Consider the following 20,143-nt stretch of genomic DNA (forward strand, 5'->3'; position numbering starts at 1 on the left):
ATTACCGCCTAGAAAATATTTATCAATAATCAAAGCATTAACTATCATTTCTCTTACTGGAATTTACAACCAAATCTAATCCAAATTTAACACTTATCTAAGAAGATCACAGTTCTGTGTGAATCTGAGAAATTTCTAAATTCCCTAGTAAATTACTTCTTTCCTTCATTGCTGAATTTGGGGTCTCTCCAACACTGCACAGCAGTTATTAACATTTATTGCACTTTACTTAGACCTGGTCTATGAAGAATGCTGTGAAACATCTCTTTGTTCAAAAATTAAAGTAACATTTCAGTAATGATGTTTCATTTTAATGAAATATACATGTAAATGAACAAATACTTTATGGTGAGTAGATGTATACAACATTTTGGTAGGAAAGTAGATTCTTCCGATCTACACGCTTAATAGATGAATCTGCATATTTTTCATCTCATATAAAAATAATAGGGGAATATTTCCAACCTACATACTTAGAAATATAAATAACATGCTTTTGGCCTTGAGCTTACTGAGCTACTCATGTCAATATGCTTATTTCTTTCTAAATCATTGCATATCAAAGACTAAGAAGACAAATTAGCCAGAAAGAGAGCATAAAATATGCTTTTACAAGACTTTAAACAAAATTATAAAGTATCATAATTTCATTATTAAAATATTATGTAAAATATTATGCTTGTTTTAAAATTTTTTCATTTATGAAATTATCTTATTTAGCTAAATAAAGTTTATACTTTAGACACAGTAATTCTTCCACAAGATTGTTAAAAACATAGCTTGTATTTATTTCATAGAATAGTTCTGAGTCCAGTAACGCTTTTATAAATTAAGTTTTGGACTTAAAGACCAGTATCTGAATCTGAGTATTGCTACCTTTAGCCATATGACATAGAATAAGCAACTTACCAGAATTACTGTTTCTTTCTGTAAAATGGGAACAGATGATATAATTGGTTGTGAATTTCGAATGTTATTTAAGCATAATTAGTTATTAATAAATTCACATTATTATTGATCACTTCTCAATCTAAAATTGATAGGTAAATAAGAAAATGATTATTATTATTGATTACTTAAATGGCTAATAATAAGTTAAATATGCCCACAAGACTCTTGCATATCTACCCTTAACATGATAAATACTAAATAGATAAATATTAGTTGATAGTACATATACAATCTGAAAAAAATTTAGACAGGTAATATGATAGATCATTCATGGTATCTAGATTTGGGAAATATATACATAGACTCTAACATTAGAAATAGTATTTCATCTCTACATAGAACTTTAAAATTTTTCACTCTAACATCTCATTTTAACTAGATTAACTCAAGCATAGGGGAGAGATATTATTCCCATTTTACATCAGTGAAAAACTGGACAGGAATATTAGTGATTCATTGCTAGTGGAGGTAAATCTGTGACTTAAAATTAGGACTACTGATGCCAAGTGCGGTAAATTCTAGGCAGATGGGAGACAGGTAGGTTACCATGTAGGTGGAACAAATTCAAATTTTATGAGGCCTGAGCTTCCACAGTTTGGGGAAGGGTTTCTTGAAAGAAAAGAATGATCTAAAACCATCTAAATAAGTTAGTAGGGCCCCTTACAAGGCTTTGAGGAGACCTATGAACATGATAGGCCCTCAAGCTTATGCTTCAATTAGCTTCATTGAAAATCTGCTCCTGTTTCTAGACTTAAGTATTTTTACCTAGCATACACTCTGGCATCTGACCAAAATATCACATTAACTTGCTTTTAAACTAACCAGAAAATATTAGTGTCATTGCTATTAGTCGTCTTCTAATTGTGTCAGACTAGACATAGCATCTACCAAAATAGATTACATTACTTGATGAAGCATTCATGTAATTCAATTAAGGAGGAACATATTTTTTGTCTTTGATTAAATTTAGAAGTGTAATTTTAGCATTGATGACTTTTTAAGGTGCATAGAATTTAAGTTTAATGACCTACTTGCAAATTATTTTTTATTCATAAACCATAGTTATTACAATGTTTAAATATTCTTAATTGTGGGAATAGTCATACCATTCCACAATTTACATTTATAATGTAGTACTTTTTTACTTTTAGACTTTTGATATCAGATACTTGAAAGTTTAACAATATAGTTTTTTTAAGTTTAAATGAAAGATTAACAATAAAATTCTTTTAAGTTAAAGTTAACTTTAATTTGTAACTAAAATTTCCAATGTTCATTTAAATATCAAATAAAAATACTAATGTATACAATAGACATTTATCATATTTAAGAATTCAATAGAAATTCAACAGTCTTAATCATTTATATTGTATTATAATGTATAATATATAACCATTTATATTATACTCAACAAATCATACATTTTTCTTTACAATCCTTTTCTTGGGTGATATTTTCATCACTTTGTTTCTATCTATTAATTTCATCTATTTATTGAGAAGTATAAAAGATTAACTTGCATAATGTTTTTGCTTACAAGATAATCTTTCAAAAATGTTTACTGGGAAAAATATTTTGTATTTTAGCACTGAAAGCAATGTTAAAAAAAGTAGAGTCCAATCTCAGCATATGACAAAAAACAGGAGTCATAGACCAAATGCTAGAGTAACAAAGTTGGTGGATTTGCTAAAACTTGCAGATGAGCAAAAGTGTTTGAATTCCTATTTAAAATCCTCAGATCTATGCCACCTCATAGTTTCTCACATTGCATGGGGGTCAGTAAGTGTCTGCCTCTCCCTCTTCCTCTTTTTCTCACTCATCCCCACTTTCTTCCTCCTTCAGCAGCTCATCCACCTTATCTTCTCCCTCTAATACCCCCCAAACACACTCTCCACAGACACATACTCGCCACAATCACATAAACCATCCCATTTTATAAAGTTGGTTCTACTCAGATTCAAAACTATTGCATGATTTTTGGAATAAACCAGGCCGAGTAAATATGCCCCCTTATTTTTCTTGCCACTCTCTTTCAGTCAGAGTGGATAATTTATACATATAGATGTATATATATATATACACACACATACATATATTTATGTTGCATTTTAAGTGTAAGTACCTTCATAATACGGTATTCTATAGGGAATATCTTATTATTTTTGTCTAAATTGATTATTAGCCATTAGCATGAACATTCTGTTAAATTGGACTAAAACACTAAAATTGATCTCAAAAATGGAAATAAACGTCTGGATAAATATTAGCCAAAATGTGTATTTATACCTAAAAGATCATCCAAAAAGTTCTCAATTTTTTAAAAATCTCTGTTGTAACTTACTACCAACAAGCAAAATCTAAATACCAGGAAGCATTTTTTAGTTAGTACTAGCAAGTATTTTCTACCCTCACATTTGATGTAACAAGCAACACAGAACTGGTGCATATTTGGATAGCAGGTATTATCACTTCTCCCTTTTTCAGTACATGAAAGCTCTGCTTGTAAGTCCTTTAGGGTCCTACATTAAAAGACAAAGATATTTAACCTCAAATAAATTACTACTAAATAAAAAAGATAGGAAAGGAAGCGGTCTCTCATGTATAAAAACAGTTGATAGTAACGATTACATTTTCAGAAGTTACTGGTCTTTTAAGTGACCTGATGCTATTCAACCATGTATGGAGAGGAGGACCTAACGATTGGTTAGAGCCAGGAATGTAGCTCAGTGGTAGACCTTTTGCCTAATGGCAGACCATATGTAAAGACATGGGTACAATTCCTGGTGTCACACACACGCAGACACACACACACACACACACACACACACACAGATTGGATATAATTCAAAATTGTTTTCAACCTAGTAGGGTGGGCAGGGGTGAAGAGAAGTCCCTGGAAGCATGATGTGAACAAAACTTTGGCTCTCCATCAGTTTTCCAGCCTGCTCACCATGTTGCATTTGTTTATGCTACTGCACGTGAAACGGAGTTGTGTTGTGGATTTGCTCGCTGAAGGTATTTTTTATGTTAAATTTCTTTTTATAAACTTCTAGGTTGAAATAAACCTAAAACGATATCCAACTCCTTACCCAGAGGATTTAAAGAATATGGTAAAATCTGTTCAAAATCTGGTGGGTAAGCCAAGCCATGGAGTGCGTGTTGAGAATTCAAATCCAACTGCTAACACGGAGCAAACTGTGAAAGAAAAATATGAACACAAGTGGCCTGTAGCCCCCAAGGAGATTACAGTGGAGGTATTTCAAGGTTATTGGTAATTGCCAGTGTGGTTTGGATTTTTTTTTGAATACTAAACAATTCGGTTTTTTCAAATATAATAAATCTTCCCTAATAATTCCATCTTTTCCCTAAAATATAAATAAGCCTCTCTATCCTACAAAACTATGAGGGTTGCATTTAATAAGTCACAGACAAATGATACCCTTGTGGCTTTAAATCAGTAACAAAGTTCCAAAAGTTCCAATACACATAGAAGGAATAACTTGCTCTGTTAGATAAGCAAGGCCAAAAATCCAATTATATCATTTTCATGAGATCCTCTTGGCTACCACAAACTTCCACTGGAAAACTTGTCAGGAAAACTTAAATGAAGTGTTGTTTATTGTTTTTGTTCTTTTTTTCAATTCCACAAATATCAGTAATTTCCTGACATCTTTTAGGGCCAACTTTTTTTAAAATGCTTTCAAGTTTTGATTACAACCTTTAAATGAATATCACTATAAACAACAAAAATGGAAGATTTTTAAATTTAGCTTCATGTCACTTTTAGTCATGGAAAATTTCATTCCTATTAGTTTATAATTATTTAGATATATTCCTCCTTATCAAGCGTATTTGGTCTGAAGAGAATTCAACTACATTTTTGTCACCTCTGTACTATCTCATCAACTCTTCAGCTTATTTGATTCTCACCTTTTTATCTTCATCAGAAACACAATATGAGTTCATCTAGCAATTCTTATGCCTACTTCTTAAAAATCTATATTTGCAAAACTCTTTTACAAATCTGCATTTTAAAGTATCATTCATCATACACCAACTAGTTTATTTAACACTGTGCCAAATACTGTGAGAGAAAAAAGAAATAGAAAATGTGTGCCTGGGCCCCAGATAATTTATTCTCAAAAAGTCTAGTACAGACGAGGTTATTAAAGAACAATTTAAGGGCCAGAGAAACAACTCCACTGGCTGAGTATAACCCACATATGTTGGAAGCCCAGGTTGGATCCCTGACACCATATGGTCCCCTGAGCACCACGTGGGAAAACACCAAAAATACCAAGAAAATAGTAAAGTATGATCGGATGGTTGGTGGTAGCAGAGAATATGATACAGATGAGAAGCAGGAGAGAAAATTTATCATTGACAAGAGTTACATTGAACAATTTTAAAATTGGATTGCTTATTAAAGATGGATTAATTCTTTTAAAGTCATCAAAAGGCATGGGGAGTGTACATTTCAGACAAAAAGAAGAGTTTGAGCAGAAAAAAAAGATGGATAGCTTTTCGGCTGGCACCAACAGCCCAGGAGAGAGAATATGCAGGAAAAATTTAGATAAAAATGATGTTCGTTGGTATTTTAATTTTGATTAAAAAATTGGTAATTTTGTATTTTCCCTTTTCCATTCCAAATGATATGAAATAGCAAAGCAACAGGCTTCTTTATCTCAAAGACACTGGAAGAAAACCCACATTTATCAATACACATACACAATATGTATATGCTTTCATGTAACCATATTTGACATCGGTTAACAGGGAGGTCCTGATAATCCATAAACTAAATAATTTCACTACAAAATAAGAAGATCCTAAGTCACTTAATGCAAGGATAGAACCGGTGAGGTAAGGGAAAGGTGACTTTCATTGTGAATTTAATACCCTATATTTGGAGGGGGGGAGGGATTCTAAGTTATCCCACCCAAACTTCCAGATGACAAGACCACAGTTCCGTTAAATGTTTCTTCCCCAAACTTACTTCTGCTCCTGTCTCCTTGATCTTGATCTGAGCAGGTACCATATTATCTACTAGTTCTCTCAATTCAGAAATCTGGGAGTCCTATTTTTTTTTTGTCCTTCTCTCTCGCCCTTCACAATCACCGAAGTCTGTTTATTCTCATCAGGAACAGTTCTCCAGACCCTCAACACTGACCTTCATGACTGAAAAAGATAGAAGCTTCTTAGCTACCCAGTCCCCCACTTTCTAAAACCCACAGCTAACCTTGCCTTTCTTGAGAACATGGCAGTTGCTTCTTAGTGCCTACCTAAGATTCGATTAGCCAACCACTCTATACGGGGCTAAGTTTGAAAGAAAACCTTCAGATTTTTCTTTCATTATAAGATTCATCTCACTCTTAGTTTTCTTCTCTAACTGGCCTTTTTTTTCTTGATTAGAAATCTCATGGTACTAGCAATACTTTTACTAAAATATGACTTTAAAATCCAATTTCTAGATTATTCCTCAACTCTTACCCATCCCAGTGGGCAAAAGAGAGATGTTTCTTTCTGTCTCATCCTCTCGTCTCAGATTATTGCCTGCCGATTAAGGAGGCCATATTCCAGATATAAGAGCTACAGAGAACCAGGTGTTAAGCTGATCCATTTCTATTAATCATTTTTATTATGTCTTGCTCTTGTATGATATTGTTAAGTCATCTTTAGTAACTGTGGAAAAGAATAAGTCCTATACACTGCTTTGGAGTGCTTCTCCATGTGGCTCAAGAGGGAATATCAAAAATTAATGAAAACTAGAAGTAGGCAGAACCAGAAGCAGAAAGAAGAAATCGAGATAAATAAGTCACAAATGTATCAGAGACGGAAAAGAAAAGGTAAACCCACGTTTATTGATTATTTCCTTTGTCACAAATCTCTGCAAAGAAAAAGAAATCTCTGCAAAGTATTCTAACATGCTATGTGTGTTGAGAATCTGACCCATTGGGCTTTGGAGAACCAAGTGGTTAAGGAGAAAATTTTTTGTTTCTTGCTGACTTCCTAGAACCAAGTCTTGAGAAGTTTACATTTTTGCCCTGCTCCCCCTCATCTCCCATAGACAAGCAACTTACAAGCAAAAGTTTTTTTTTAATTAATTTTTTTTTTAAATGGGGACTGGAAAGTTCACCATCAAGGTGCCAGTGGAATCAGTGTCCAGCGAAAGTCCATTCATCTGGCTCACAGGTCATAGAGTCTTTTTGCCAAGTCCTCTCATGGTGGAGAGGCAGGCAACTGTCTAGGATCTCTTAGCAGGGTATAATTGTATTCATGAAACCTGTACTCATATGTCTGCTCCAGACTACTTGCCAGCTTTGAAGGAACTAGCTCTTAAGACCAGCACAGATGTTCCAACATTTTAGAGGTGTCTGTGGTACCCTACTCTCTCCACAGCTCATATCTCATCATCTTACCAGCCCTCTTCACCCTGATCCCTAGAATGCTCTGAATTTTCTCTATTACATCATCTTCTTTGATAACACAGAATGAAAATCTTCTAATTATTTTATGTAGTGATTTCTGGTTGTGAGCTATATAAGGGCAGAGACTTTGTCCTTGCCAACACTGTGATGTACCGTATTCCCTCCCCATCCAGTTAGGGTTCATGCACAATAAGGGACACTTTAGGTTTTCAAAGTATTTTCTGAGGTGCCTGAGAGACTGAGTGCCTGAACATCTAATGCTCTCACTCTGGGAACTTAGCATTCTCTGTGTCCAAGTTGAAATTCTCAGAAGGCAAAGACAATTACTCTGTATTCATTGAATTAATGATTGATTATTGGCTGCCTTCCATAATCCACATTTTCTCTCTTAGATGTTGAGTACCATGTACTTTTAACAATATAAGATCCTTCTTAATGCTACTCATGATTTAACATATTTATGTTATGTATATTAATTTCATTTTTCATTTCATCATCCTGTTATTCGTCGATTGCCTCGAGCAGGCCCCAGTAACGTCTCCTTTATCCTAGCCCTGAGATTATATTCAAGGCTCTTTAGGAGAATGAGACCCATCATTGTTACTGGTATTTGGCATATTTGGTACGCCACGGGGAGTTTGCCAGACTCTGCCCTGTGGGCAGGCTACATTCGATAGCCTGCAAGTTTGTCCAAAGTAGGATGTATATTAATATTGTAACATAAAATTATAAACTCAGGTTAAAAAATTATGAAGAGTGCTATAAAGTGCAGAATGAAAAGAAAGAGGAGAAAGGGAGTGAAGTAGCGAGGGGAAGTTGTACAGGGAATAAAACTGTGACATAAAATAATTTCAGAAGCCCCTAAATGTTAAGTATACAAATGCCTTTAGTCTCTTAATAATTTTGTTACAACCACCCAAACCAAAAGAAATACTAACAATTCCATTTATTAAGTAGTCACATCCCAAAACTTAGTAAGTATATCTGTCTACTAATTATATTTTGAAAAGCAGAGCACATAAATTAGAAAAGTAAATAATGTACATTACTTCTTAAATAACCAAAACCATGCCTCAGTAGAATAACTACATCTGTCAAAGACCCCCTATCTTTTCATACCTTGGAATCATATTGGAAACTAAAACTCTAATTTCTGTTTCTCATTGGCTTTCAAGTGATCCCACCACCAAAATATGCAGCTTCCGAAATATGACCATCAAAACACATGCAATCTAAGGTTGTAACTGAGTACATCCCAGAGGTAGTAGTTTTTGCAGTATCTAACTGGTGTCAAGTACTGCTTTGTTTTTCTCATATATTTAAAGTAGCCCATGGCATCCTTATGGATTAACAACTATGCCTGAGCACAGTCCGTGGAGGAAGAAAAAGGCTTAAATTTTAGCACTCATGGAATCAAACTCTAGCGTGTTACCAACAGTGTGACCTTACTAAATCACTGAGACTTTCCTGAGATTTAGTTTCTTTACCTTTAAAAACACAGGTAAGTAACACGTTCAGAGTTTTTGTGGAATGAGACCAGACAAAAGCAAGTATGTTTCTATAACTTCTTGGCATAGTGGAAACTTACAGTAGTTGTAATAATTTTCTCTTCTACAGGACAATGATGTTCTAATTCTGCCCTAGCCCCCTTAATCCTTCTGTGAGTCACTATCTCATATTGCAGAGTATGTCCCACCGTCTGCTACTCCCCAGACTACCAATCCATAAAGGTTCTACACCTCACCCTTTGTGAGAGACAGCCCAATTTTTCTTTAAGGAGAAAGTGTATCTTTCTTCCTGCAATGGATCATAGTCAATTACCCTTGGAAATGCCCTTAAGTGCTTTTATTAATACTAGTCATGGGTTCTCCAAAGCTCAGACACAAGCTTCTCTCTTTTTCTCCTTTTTGAATTTTCGCTGAAGTTCACTTTTACTGCAGAGGTGGCAAGCAAGGCTTATTTTGAACAGTGGACAGGCAATGGGATTACAAAGAAATTTTATTCTTCCTTTCCTTCTCTTATCACCTTACAGGAAGGAAATATGGTTCAATACCCTCATCACATTTGACACCCTACCAATCATTTCCCCTGTCTTGACTCTGAAGTTGTACTGAAAGTTTGACTTTTCCAGCACAAAGTTGTATCTCCAGGCTCTGTAAAAGTCAATGGTTGATTTCCTTCTGGACAGTTAAAATAGTGAAGATTTTTGGTTCTAAGAAACCCACTTCGGCAACAATCTTTTCTTAGGTTAAACAGCACTCAGATTACCACACAGAAGACCTTTAGTTAGGGCAGATACAATCTCAAGCATTGACTCTACTCCTTTCTAAATGTGTGCCTTGAAATTATAACTTTACATGTGTAAATTTCCATTTTCTTATCTGTCAAACAAAATGATGATGATAATAACTTTAACTAAATAAATAAACAAAAACATCTGAGAAAACAACACAAAAATTTTAATGAAATTTTGTCTTCAAAATTATCTGAAAAAATAAAAATTATCTTAAAAAATGATGAATAAAAACAAAACATAAGGCTTATTACTTAAATAATTAACTTGGATGATACAAAGTAGCAAAGATGCCCAGGAGTGTACTTAGAAATGATTCTCCATAACTGACGGGCAACATCATGTTCACTATCATCATCATTTTGTTCACAAAGATAGGAGAGTGTAAGTGGATCAATGAATAGTCATCATTCTTGCTCAATAGCATTATCCTTCTAAGTTGAGAACCATAATACTCCAGAAAAGAGGCACAAATTTACAACCAACTAATATTATGCTTCCTTCCTAGTCACTATAGCTCCTTTTGGTTCAAAATAGACATTCTTGAGCAAAGTCAGAGACTTGAAGCTAAATCAAAGCATAGCTATTACGTAGAATAGCTTCAGTAAAAAATTCAGCTATAGGTCCAGAAAGATAGTATAGTGGGTATTGTGTTTGTTGTACATGCACCCAACCTAGGATAGATCACGGCACCATGTATGGCCCATGAGCACCAATAAGAATAATCCCTAAGTGCAGAGCCAGGGGTAAGCCCTGAGCACAGCCACAGCGACCTTAGAACACTAAATAAGAGCAATTTTTGACACAAATTTGGAAGTCCATTTTATACATACAAGGTAACTTGGGTATCAATCTATAAGGCATAAAGAAAAATAGAGTGAGAACCTTTACAATATTTACATGTCCCTTCTGATACTATTTAATTTGCTTAGGGGGTTGGGAATCTAAAAAAATCAACATATTTCTATATTAAGTGTCAAGGAAAATGAATATTGTTTCCTTTAAAGAGAATGTTCACTTAATATTTTATTATAGTTGAGAATATTCTTTGCCATTGTAGTTGAGGTGTTGATGTGTATGGTTTTTATGTGCAAAATTTCTGCACCACCACCAGACCAAAGTGCCCAAGACACCCCCCTCACTCCCCACCACTGTCCTTCTATCATCTCAAGTCTGCCTCTAACTTCCTTCTTCAAACCTTCTCCCCTAACCACTTCGTAAGGCCAGTTGTATAGTCAAAGCTCAAAAATATTCCTAAAGGAATATTTCCTTAAGAGCCAGGCATATACCTCAGTGGTAGAGCACTTGACTTGCATGTTAGAAGCCCAGTGTACAATCATAAGCACTGAAAAAAAAGAAATTCTCATTCTTATTTTATGACATGAGCAATATTTAGATTTATAGAATGTTAGAGCTATAGAGAAAGTATCTCTGATTCCTTTTACCTTGATTTTGTCGATGAATTAAATAAGGTTCAGTGAGGTAGGCTTGATTGTCCAAGGAAATCCAATTAATAAATGTTAAAGCAAGAATAAAAAAGAAATATGCCTACTGATAATCGAAGTGTTTTTAAACAGGTCTTAACGTATTTGATGACTTTTGTGGCACCATTTCTCAAATTCTCATCTGCTTCTACTTGTAAATTCCTTCACAGATATATAATGGTTTTTGTTCTCTATTTTATCACCCAAAAGTTTAATCACGAGGTTCTTATGCTAAATCTTTGAAAACATTTTCAAGATGATGAAAATACAGATTTCTTCTTCATCTCCAGAATGTCCATCAGTCCCACTCTCTTTTATGACTTTTTCAAATATGATTTTTGCACTTTTTGTCTCTACTGTGTTCACAGCTGAGCTCTCCAGAAGGCAGCAGCATAGAAGAGATGATCATGGAACTGGAATCCAAGAGAATCCTGCCTTAATGCTGGATCTTTGTCTAATTAGCTGTGTGGGCCTCAGCCTCAGAATCCACCTCTAAAAAATAATTAAAGGGTTGGACTAGATTGTGGTTTAGTTTTCTCACATTGAAACAATCTTTAAAAAAGCTTATCAAGTGTATCAAGTGTCAATGCTTTTAACAGGACGATATTCCCATATAAACCCACTTCTAAAACATAGAACTTAAGTGAAGAGTTATGGAAATGTGCTTTTTTCACAGTATCCCTAAACTTCAGCCTGTTGTCAGTGCAAACAGGGTCAAAACTTTATATATAATTTCTATGTGACCATTACCATCCAATAAGATAGAACCATTTCATTGCAATTTTTCCCTCACGTGTATTTTTTGCTGATTTAATAAAATATTTCTAAATTTGTTACATTAATATTCTGAACAGACAAGTACTAATGAATGAGAAAGCTGAAGATTTTTCTTTAGGATCACACCAATCTAATATTTAAGGGGAAAAAATACATAAAGATAGTCATATATACTTTCATGTCACCACATACTCATGGGCACAGATAACACTTTTTTACTATTTACAAGAAAGTGGGAATTAGCAGCTTTGCATTCCCTAATGCTCTCTACAACTTGATTGTGATGATAATTTGTAAATGTATTATTTTCATGTGTTAATTTTATTATAAATTTATATTCTTGTGTCAAAGCCGTAAATTATATTCAATAAATGAATTTGGATGAATATTCAGCACACTAAATTGATGGATGATGAGAAAACTAGAGCTTTAGGAAGAAGGTGTGTTAGCTATAACAAAGTTTTAAAATCACTTGGGAAATAACAGGAATTAACAGCAAAGTCATCAGTAAAATAACTTGAATTATATGTTAATGTGGCCAGAGATTTTTATAAAGAAACCTAGTCGGTCAGTAATATACTTACCTTTGAAAACTCTAAAGAAAGTTAATCCCTTAGAACTCATATATGTACATATATGTGTTTGTGAGTATCAATAATATGATATGATTTATAAGTCAGTCCTAGGCTAGGGTTAGTAATAGCACCTCTCTTCCCAACTAAATATTAAGCTTCCAGATCTCACAGGTAACGTTTTTTCTTTCTTTGTAACCTTCACAGTTCTTTGCACAGTGCCAGGCAGGTAAACACACTCTACAATTGCCTGATGAATAAGTGGATTCACTTATAGAAAAATAAAACATTTGCATCATCACCTCTGAGGTGCATCTGATTTAGCTTCACCTAGTTCTCCACAATGCATTGAATTTTAGAACTCCATCTTGAAATCAAAACCAAATAAAGATATTGCCACCGTGGTTAACCATTGTTTAAATGTTTACTTTCCTTGTCCTGTATTATTATATCTCTCAGGATTCTTTTGTTCATCCAGCTAATGAAATGAGGATTGGGGAACTTCACCCTTCATTAGCTGAGACCCCTCTGTACCCACCCAAACTTGTTCTGCTAGGGAAGGACAAAAAAGGTAACATCGTGAACCTGACGTGGACAATATGCCACAAATGCATGTGCATGACAAACCACCAGTTGTAAATCATGATGCCCCATAGTCTCTAGGAGTATTTTACCAATATTACATATTTCTAACATTGACCCCTATGCTGTTTCTCATACCTGCTTTTCTGTTTATAAATGCCACTGTTCATTGCATTATAATAATTTCCCCTTTACGTTTCAGAATCAACTGATGAGTCTGAAGTTGACAAAACTCACTGTCTGAATAACAGTGTTTCCTCAGGCACTTACTCAGACTACTCGCCCTCCCAGGCTTCCTCAGGATCCTCTAACACCCGGGTTAAAGTGGGGTCCTTGCAGACAACAACTAAAGATGCAGTCCATAATTCTTTGTGGGGTAACAGGTGTGTTTGGAATTCCCTCTTTTCCATTCCCAAAAAGTGCTCATTGGGGGCACATTTTGAAAAATGAAATTTTATTTATTTTAGAATAGTAATCAACTCGTGAGTGGCATAGAAGACAGAAGGAACAGGTGAGCAAATGTAGCCTGGGGTTTCTAAGAGTGGATGAATGTGTTTTACAGAGTCAAACCATTGTTGGAGGAAGTTATGGTCAGAGAATTATAGGTGGGGCTGTTTTAGGTGAATATATCAGGACAACATGTTTTAAAGATTGAAAACCAAAAGTTGCATTTGTCCAAATTAAAGAAAAAGTTGTGTTTGTCCAATCCCTGTTTGTTATGCATGTAGGTATTTTATTTCCCAAATGGTGTTATAGATTAAATTAAAATACATATAAAGCCTTTCTGTGCCCAGTACAAGCTAATTATGCAATAAAATTTGTAGTGCTATCAGCAACATCATTTTGTCACCACATGGAAAATTAATGATGAAGCACAATTATTTAGTTTTTCCAAAATGTACTCTACTCTATATTATTTCCATTTACCAATGGAAAAATATAGAATATAATAAAATGATTTGAGTGAGCAGGCAATACATGTTCATTTCTGGTTCCTTTGTTTTATAACTTGTTGCTCTATAACCACAAACTGCAATAAAATTTTCATATGATATATGAGTTTATTCATTTATACTATTTTTCATTATTATTATTTTTGTTCTTATTAGGGATAATTAGTTCAACCTTTCTATTCATTCATGGCCAGAATAAAAACCTTAACTCTTTTTATTTATGAATTCATTATCTCTGACATAAGCTTAGATTTTTTTGTGTGCCTTTTAAAGATACCTTCTACAAGGACTTTTTACAATTTGCAAAAGCATTTGAAAGTCTCACTAATAAAAGACATGTGATTTAATCTTATTAACGTGCAAACAGTTTAGAGTAAACCGAAAAATGACCACTTTCTAGAAATACGGTGGCTCTTTGTCTAAACATGCCAATGATGGAAAGTTTTAATGTAATATAGTAAAATGTATGTGTACAAAAGACTATACATGAATTCATTTTTTCTAATGATGAATTTAATATTTATAGTACCTGACCTTCAAATAGAGGTCGCTTGAAGCAAAATGGGTCCACTGCATGCACTCAGCATGTATAAGAAAGACACTCAACCAATGATTTGGCAAATTTATTTAGAAAAGAAGAATTTTCAGGGATAGAAGCCAGGAATTGAGAAATAGAGTTACCAGAACAGATTTCAGGAAAAGTACTAAAGACCTCTATTTTCTTGTCTTCACCCATTCATTCCTCAAGATTATATTAAATATTTATTGAGAGTCAGGCCTAATGAGAAAAAAAAAAACAAGAACAAACTCTGCCCTGGTGCGGTGATGTAATAGAGAGGTTACTAGACGATACACAAAAACTGTCATGGGTAAGTAAATTCGATGAAGTGTTAGAAGCTGATGTGTAATAGGAAGAAAGAAAAGTTAGAGCAAGGGAGTGGGTGGAATTTTTTTGGTCATGATGCATAAAGCTGCTTTTGTAATCATAAGTGAAGTGCTGGTGACCAGGTCAACACAGGACAATGGTCCGGCCTGCTCTGTTCTTGACGGCAAAGACCCTCGCTCTTCCATGTCTTCACATTTCTTGTTCCCTTTGTGTTTGCAGGATTGCACCACCTTTCCCACAGCCTCTTGATTCAAAGCCATTACTCAGTCAACGGGAGGCTGTTCCCCCAGGGAACCTACCACAGCGTCCTGAGCGGCTGCCCATGACTGAGGCCTTCACTGATAACTGGACTGATGGCTCCCATTATGATAACACTGGGTTCGTCTCTGAGGAAGCTGCCGGCGGTGATGCCAACAGTAACCCTCTCCTGAGCTCCAAATCCAGAAGCACATCTTCTTCTCATGGACGCAGACCTCTGATCAGGCAAGAGAGGATTGTCGGCGTCCCACTGGAACTGGAGCAGTCGACACACAGACACACCCCAGAAACAGAAGTGCCTCCTTCCAATCCTTGGCAGAACTGGACCAGGACCCCTAGTCCTTTCGAAGACAGGACCGCTTTCCCTTCCAAATTAGAGATTACTCCCACCACCAGCCCGTTGCCTGAAAGAAAAGAGCATCTGAAAGAGTCTACCGAGATACCCAGTCCTTTCTCCCCAGGAGTCCCCTGGGAGTATCACGATTCCAACCCCAACAGGACTCTTGGTAATGTCTTTTCCCAAATGCACTGCCGCCCGGAATCCTCCAAAGGGGTCATTTCCATTAGCAAAAGCACAGAGAGGCTCTCCCCGCTCATGAAGGATATCAAGTCCAGTAAGTTTAAAAAGTCCCAGAGCATCGATGAGATCGACATCGGGACCTACAAGGTCTATAATATCCCACTGGAGAACTACGTGGCTGGGAGTGACCACTTAGGCAGCCACGAGCGTGCCGAGAAGATGCTGGGGCCGGAGCACCACGGGATGTCCAGCATGTCTCGAAGCCAGTCGGTCCCCATGCTGGACGACGAGCTCCTCACTTATGGGACCAGCAAAGGGCCACCGCCCCCCAAGTCCATGACCAAAAAAGTCTACCAGTTTGACCAAAGCTTCAACCCCCAAGGAGCCGTGGAAGTGAAAGCCGACAAGAGGATCCCTCCCACCTTCCAACACAACTCTGAGTATGGGCCACAGGCCGGCAAGAACCTGGCCAAGGACCTGGTCAGCCCCAGGGCCTACCGGGGCTACCCGCCCGTGGAGCAGGTGTTCTCCTTCTCACAGCCTTCTGTCAACGAAGAGGCACTGGTCAACGCCCAGCTGGCCGGCCAGGGGCCAAGGGGAGGCTTCCTGAGAAGGGCCGACTCGCTGGCCAGCTCCACGGAGATGGCCATGTACCGCAGGGTCAGCGAGGCCCACGAGCTGCCTCCGACCGACCGCTACGGCCGCCCAGCCTACCGGGCCGGCCTGGATCGTCAGAGCAGCGTTTCAGTGACTGAGTCCCAGTTCCTCAAGAGGAATGGCAGGTATGAAGACGAACACCCTTCATATCAAGAAGTGAAAGCTCAGGCGGGAAGTTTTCCAGTTAAAAACCTAACCCAGAGGAGGCCTCTGTCGGCCCGAAGCTACAGCACAGAGAGTTACGGGGCCTCCCAGACCAGGCCAGTTTCAGCTAGGCCGACTATGGCAGCTCTTTTGGAAAAAATACCATCTGACTATAACCTGGGTAACTATGGGGACAAGCCATCAGATAACAGTGATATAAAGACAAGGCCCACTCCTGTGAAGGGGGAGGAGAGCTGTGGGAAAATGCCTGCAGACTGGAGACAACAGCTGCTTAGACATATAGAAGCTAGAAGGTTAGACAGGGTATGTGTGGCCTTTCTCTGTAAGAATCTCTCCGCCTGCCTTGAGTGTTCCGTTCTCTCGCCATTCCTCAGCACATGTAGTGACGCATGAACTACATGAATGGGTCGAGGGTCAGCATCGGATTGACCTGGATGTCCTGGGGAAAGGAATCATAACCGTTTTATTTGGGAGGGGGGGTTTTTGGTTTTGGTTTTGGTTTTTTTTTTTTAATGGGTATTGTTTCATGCTCTTCCAGATTCCGTGTCTGTAGGTGGCATTATTACTCAAGCCTAACTGAACTCTTGTGAGAATGAATTTGTCTCTATTATCCAGGATGGTGTTTCAATTGCTTCCTTCCCATTAAGGCAAAATACCTCTCGTAAGACACAAAACTGCTCTCCAGTGACCAAGAAGTATGCTTTTTATTGAATCTATAAAAAGTGCACATTTTTCCCCTTTCTGCATGGGCTCACTTACATTAAAGTCTAGCCGAATTTGTTTATAAAATTTGCATAGAGTAACTGCTGTGGGACTACTAAAGTTATTACTTCTAATGAGTAATAATCTTCCCAGCAAGAAACAAACAAAAAAAAAAAATGAGCAGAGGTTGAACATTCTCCTCCCTATTATTTTACTTAATAAAATAAATCCTGCCATTTAGAATGTTGGTTTTGTATAAAGGGGAATCTCTGAATTCAAATCATGTAGACAAGAAAAACAGATGATGTCTTTATGAAGACTACAAATGTATACAAATTAGTGTACATAGAATAGCAAAAAATAAATAAATTAATCCAAATTTGGCTAAAAAGTGAGTCATAGTAAATCATGAATGTATAGAGGTTGAGGACAGACAAGAGAAAACAAAAAGTCAATTATAAAAAAAAATTACTTTTCACTGCCTGTCAGTACTACACTGCACTGCACTGTCCTCCCGTTGTTCATCGATTTGCTCGAGCGGGCACCAGTAACGTCAAACAACAAATTGTGAGACTTGTTACTGTTTTGGACATATAGAATATGTCATATGTAGCTTGTCAGGCTCTCCAAGAGGAGCAGAGGAATCATACCCGGGTAAGCTGTGTGCAAGGCAAATGCCTTACCCGCTGTGCTATGGCTCCAGCCCACTGCCTGTCAGTATCTCTCTAAAAGACATCTGTATTTTTTTTCTTTTTGGGTCACACCCAGCAAATGTACAGGGGTTACTCCTGGCTCATGCACTCAGGAATTACTCCTGGCAGTGCTCGGGGGGAACCATATGGGATGCTGGGAATCAAACTTGGGTTGGCCACATGCAAGGCAAATGCCCTACCCACTGTGCCATTGTTCCAGCCCCTCTATTTTATTTTAAAGAAGTATGACTATTTGGGGGAAAAGGGAGTGAAGAGACAGTGTAGCAGGTAGGACCAAGGCCTTGCACGTTTGCACACGGCCAACCCAGGTTCTATCTCTAGCACTCCACATGGGATCCAGAGCACTGCCAGGAATAATTCCTGAGTAGAGTCAGGAGTAATCTGAGCACCATTGGGTGTGGCCCAAAACAAAAAAAGAAAAAAAATTATGATTACTTGACTATCACTAAGTATCCTCTGTAGCTTTGGTATACTGCATTGTACTGCATTGTCCGTAAAATCTTAACAGTCCTTTTTTGCGAAAATGGGGTCTCTGTTCTCATTTTTCAGGTAAAAAGATAATGTAAATTGGGAACCTGGGTAATAATGCACCATTAGAATGTTTCATGCAATATTTTCTTATATAAGTTGGGGTCCTGCTGAAAGCACAAATCACTCTGTTTCTTACATATTTCCCTAATGCTGAATTTTGTGTTTTCAGGTACATTTTTTAAAGCAGTGGCATTTTTATAGGTCATGTCTACATGACAAGGAAACAATTATTTTTAAGGAAAGAGTCAGCCCATCAACATGGGTGTAGGTAATCATTTCTCAATGTGGAATTAGGTTGTGCAGTATCAGAATGTCTGCTTCAAAGAGACATGCTCAGCCCCGCTGAAGGGAATCTTATCAAAGTCTCATGACTTGGGCTAGAGAGATAATACAGCAAGTAGGGCACTTCCTTGCATGCAGCCAAGTCTGGTTCAATCCCCAGTATTCTATATGGGGTCCGAAGTTCCACCAGGAGCTCAGAGCCCTGAGCACCACTGGGTGTGGCCCAAATACAAACCAGAAAAGCTTCATGACTAGCTGTCACCTGGTTAATAGTCACCCAGGCTTTACCTCCCCAAATCCTCCATGTAAACAACTTGAAAGACATTAATATTGGGGACCAAATAATGCAATACTTATTGAGATGTCTGGCCTTGTGTAGACATGACCATGTGTAACAGAGTAAGATTAACTAGTCAAGAAAGGTTATAAGAAGCTTTCGAGAGCTTCTATGGTGCAATTGGTGATTTGGGACTCTGCTGAGAAGTGACTAAGAACAAAGCATGATGATGATGAAAAGGCAAAATTCTAAGCATTTGCTACTGTTGTTTCTTTCCAGTTTCCCTGATAAGTGGTATTTCTTCTTTGATCTTTCGGAGCAACTGAAAAATAAGGGACTCCTTTAGTTGGAGCAAGAATTTTGAAGGAGAAAATTAAGACTGGGGATTTGAATCAGCAGACATAGGGAGGCCATTCCGTCTGTTCCAAGTCCAGATAACACAAAGAAATCATATGTATTTTCCATTGCTGTGAAAACACCTCCTGTTTTTTATCTCCACACAACCCCTTTGTTCAGAATTCCTTTGGTCTACCTTCAATTTATCAGAGCAATACCAATGATCTGACAATGTCAGAACAATATCCCATAGTTTTTCATTTAATTTGAAGAAAAAAATAGCTTCAAACCATAGAATCTTGGAAGCTTTTTCGCTCCTACTCCCCAAATATCATTTCTTTCCCTATCCAACTTAAGTTCCTGAAGTATTATTATTCAGCCTTTATCTTACTGAAAACTTTCCAGCTACTCAAGAAGATGTATTGAAGTTACTGATCCCAGCTTTGTCCTATAAAACTGGTTTTCACTTAGCTGTGTTCCTTAAATTTCTGTCCCAAGGAAGCCTGTGCCAGAACCTTATATGCTTCCTTCCCGGTCAGTCCATCCCTTCAAACCCTGTAAATCAAAGAGTCACACTGAATACTGTAAAATCTTGGTCTAGTTCCCATTGATGACAACTGACTGCCTAGGGACCTGGATGTGGCATCAACTTAACAAGCCAACAAAACATGGTAAAAGTTAGTTCTCACAATTGACTTGGAAGAGGCAGCTCCAAGAATGTTTGTTTCTCCTCCAGAGTCACCATCAGGCTCTCTTCACCACTGGGCCTCCTTGAG

General features: G+C 37.0%; 1 protein-coding gene across 11 annotated transcripts in view; it reads left to right on the plus strand.

Annotated features, from left to right (window-relative positions):
- The window catches only part of LRRC7 (leucine rich repeat containing 7), a 628,763-nt gene that overhangs the window by 511,099 nt on the left and 97,521 nt on the right, over positions 1-20,143 (plus strand). For 6 of the 11 annotated variants that reach the window (XM_056111012.1, XM_056111009.1, XM_056111010.1 and 3 more), the window contains 4 exons: positions 4,005-4,205; positions 12,965-13,076; positions 13,290-13,470; positions 15,146-16,829. In XM_056111012.1, coding sequence (XP_055966987.1) covers positions 4,005-4,205; positions 12,965-13,076; positions 13,290-13,470; positions 15,146-16,829 — 2,178 coding nt within the window. Of the gene's footprint in view, positions 1-4,004; positions 4,206-11,524; positions 11,714-12,964; positions 13,077-13,289; positions 13,471-15,145; positions 16,830-20,143 lie in introns of those variants that run through there. The other 5 variants (XR_008791999.1, XM_056111015.1, XM_056111008.1 and 2 more) reach the window with 5 other exon arrangements.

Source organism: Sorex fumeus, unplaced genomic scaffold, assembly GCF_029834395.1.
Source record: "Sorex fumeus unplaced genomic scaffold, SorFum_2.1 ptg000011l, whole genome shotgun sequence".
NCBI lineage: Eukaryota > Metazoa > Chordata > Mammalia > Eulipotyphla > Soricidae > Sorex > Sorex fumeus.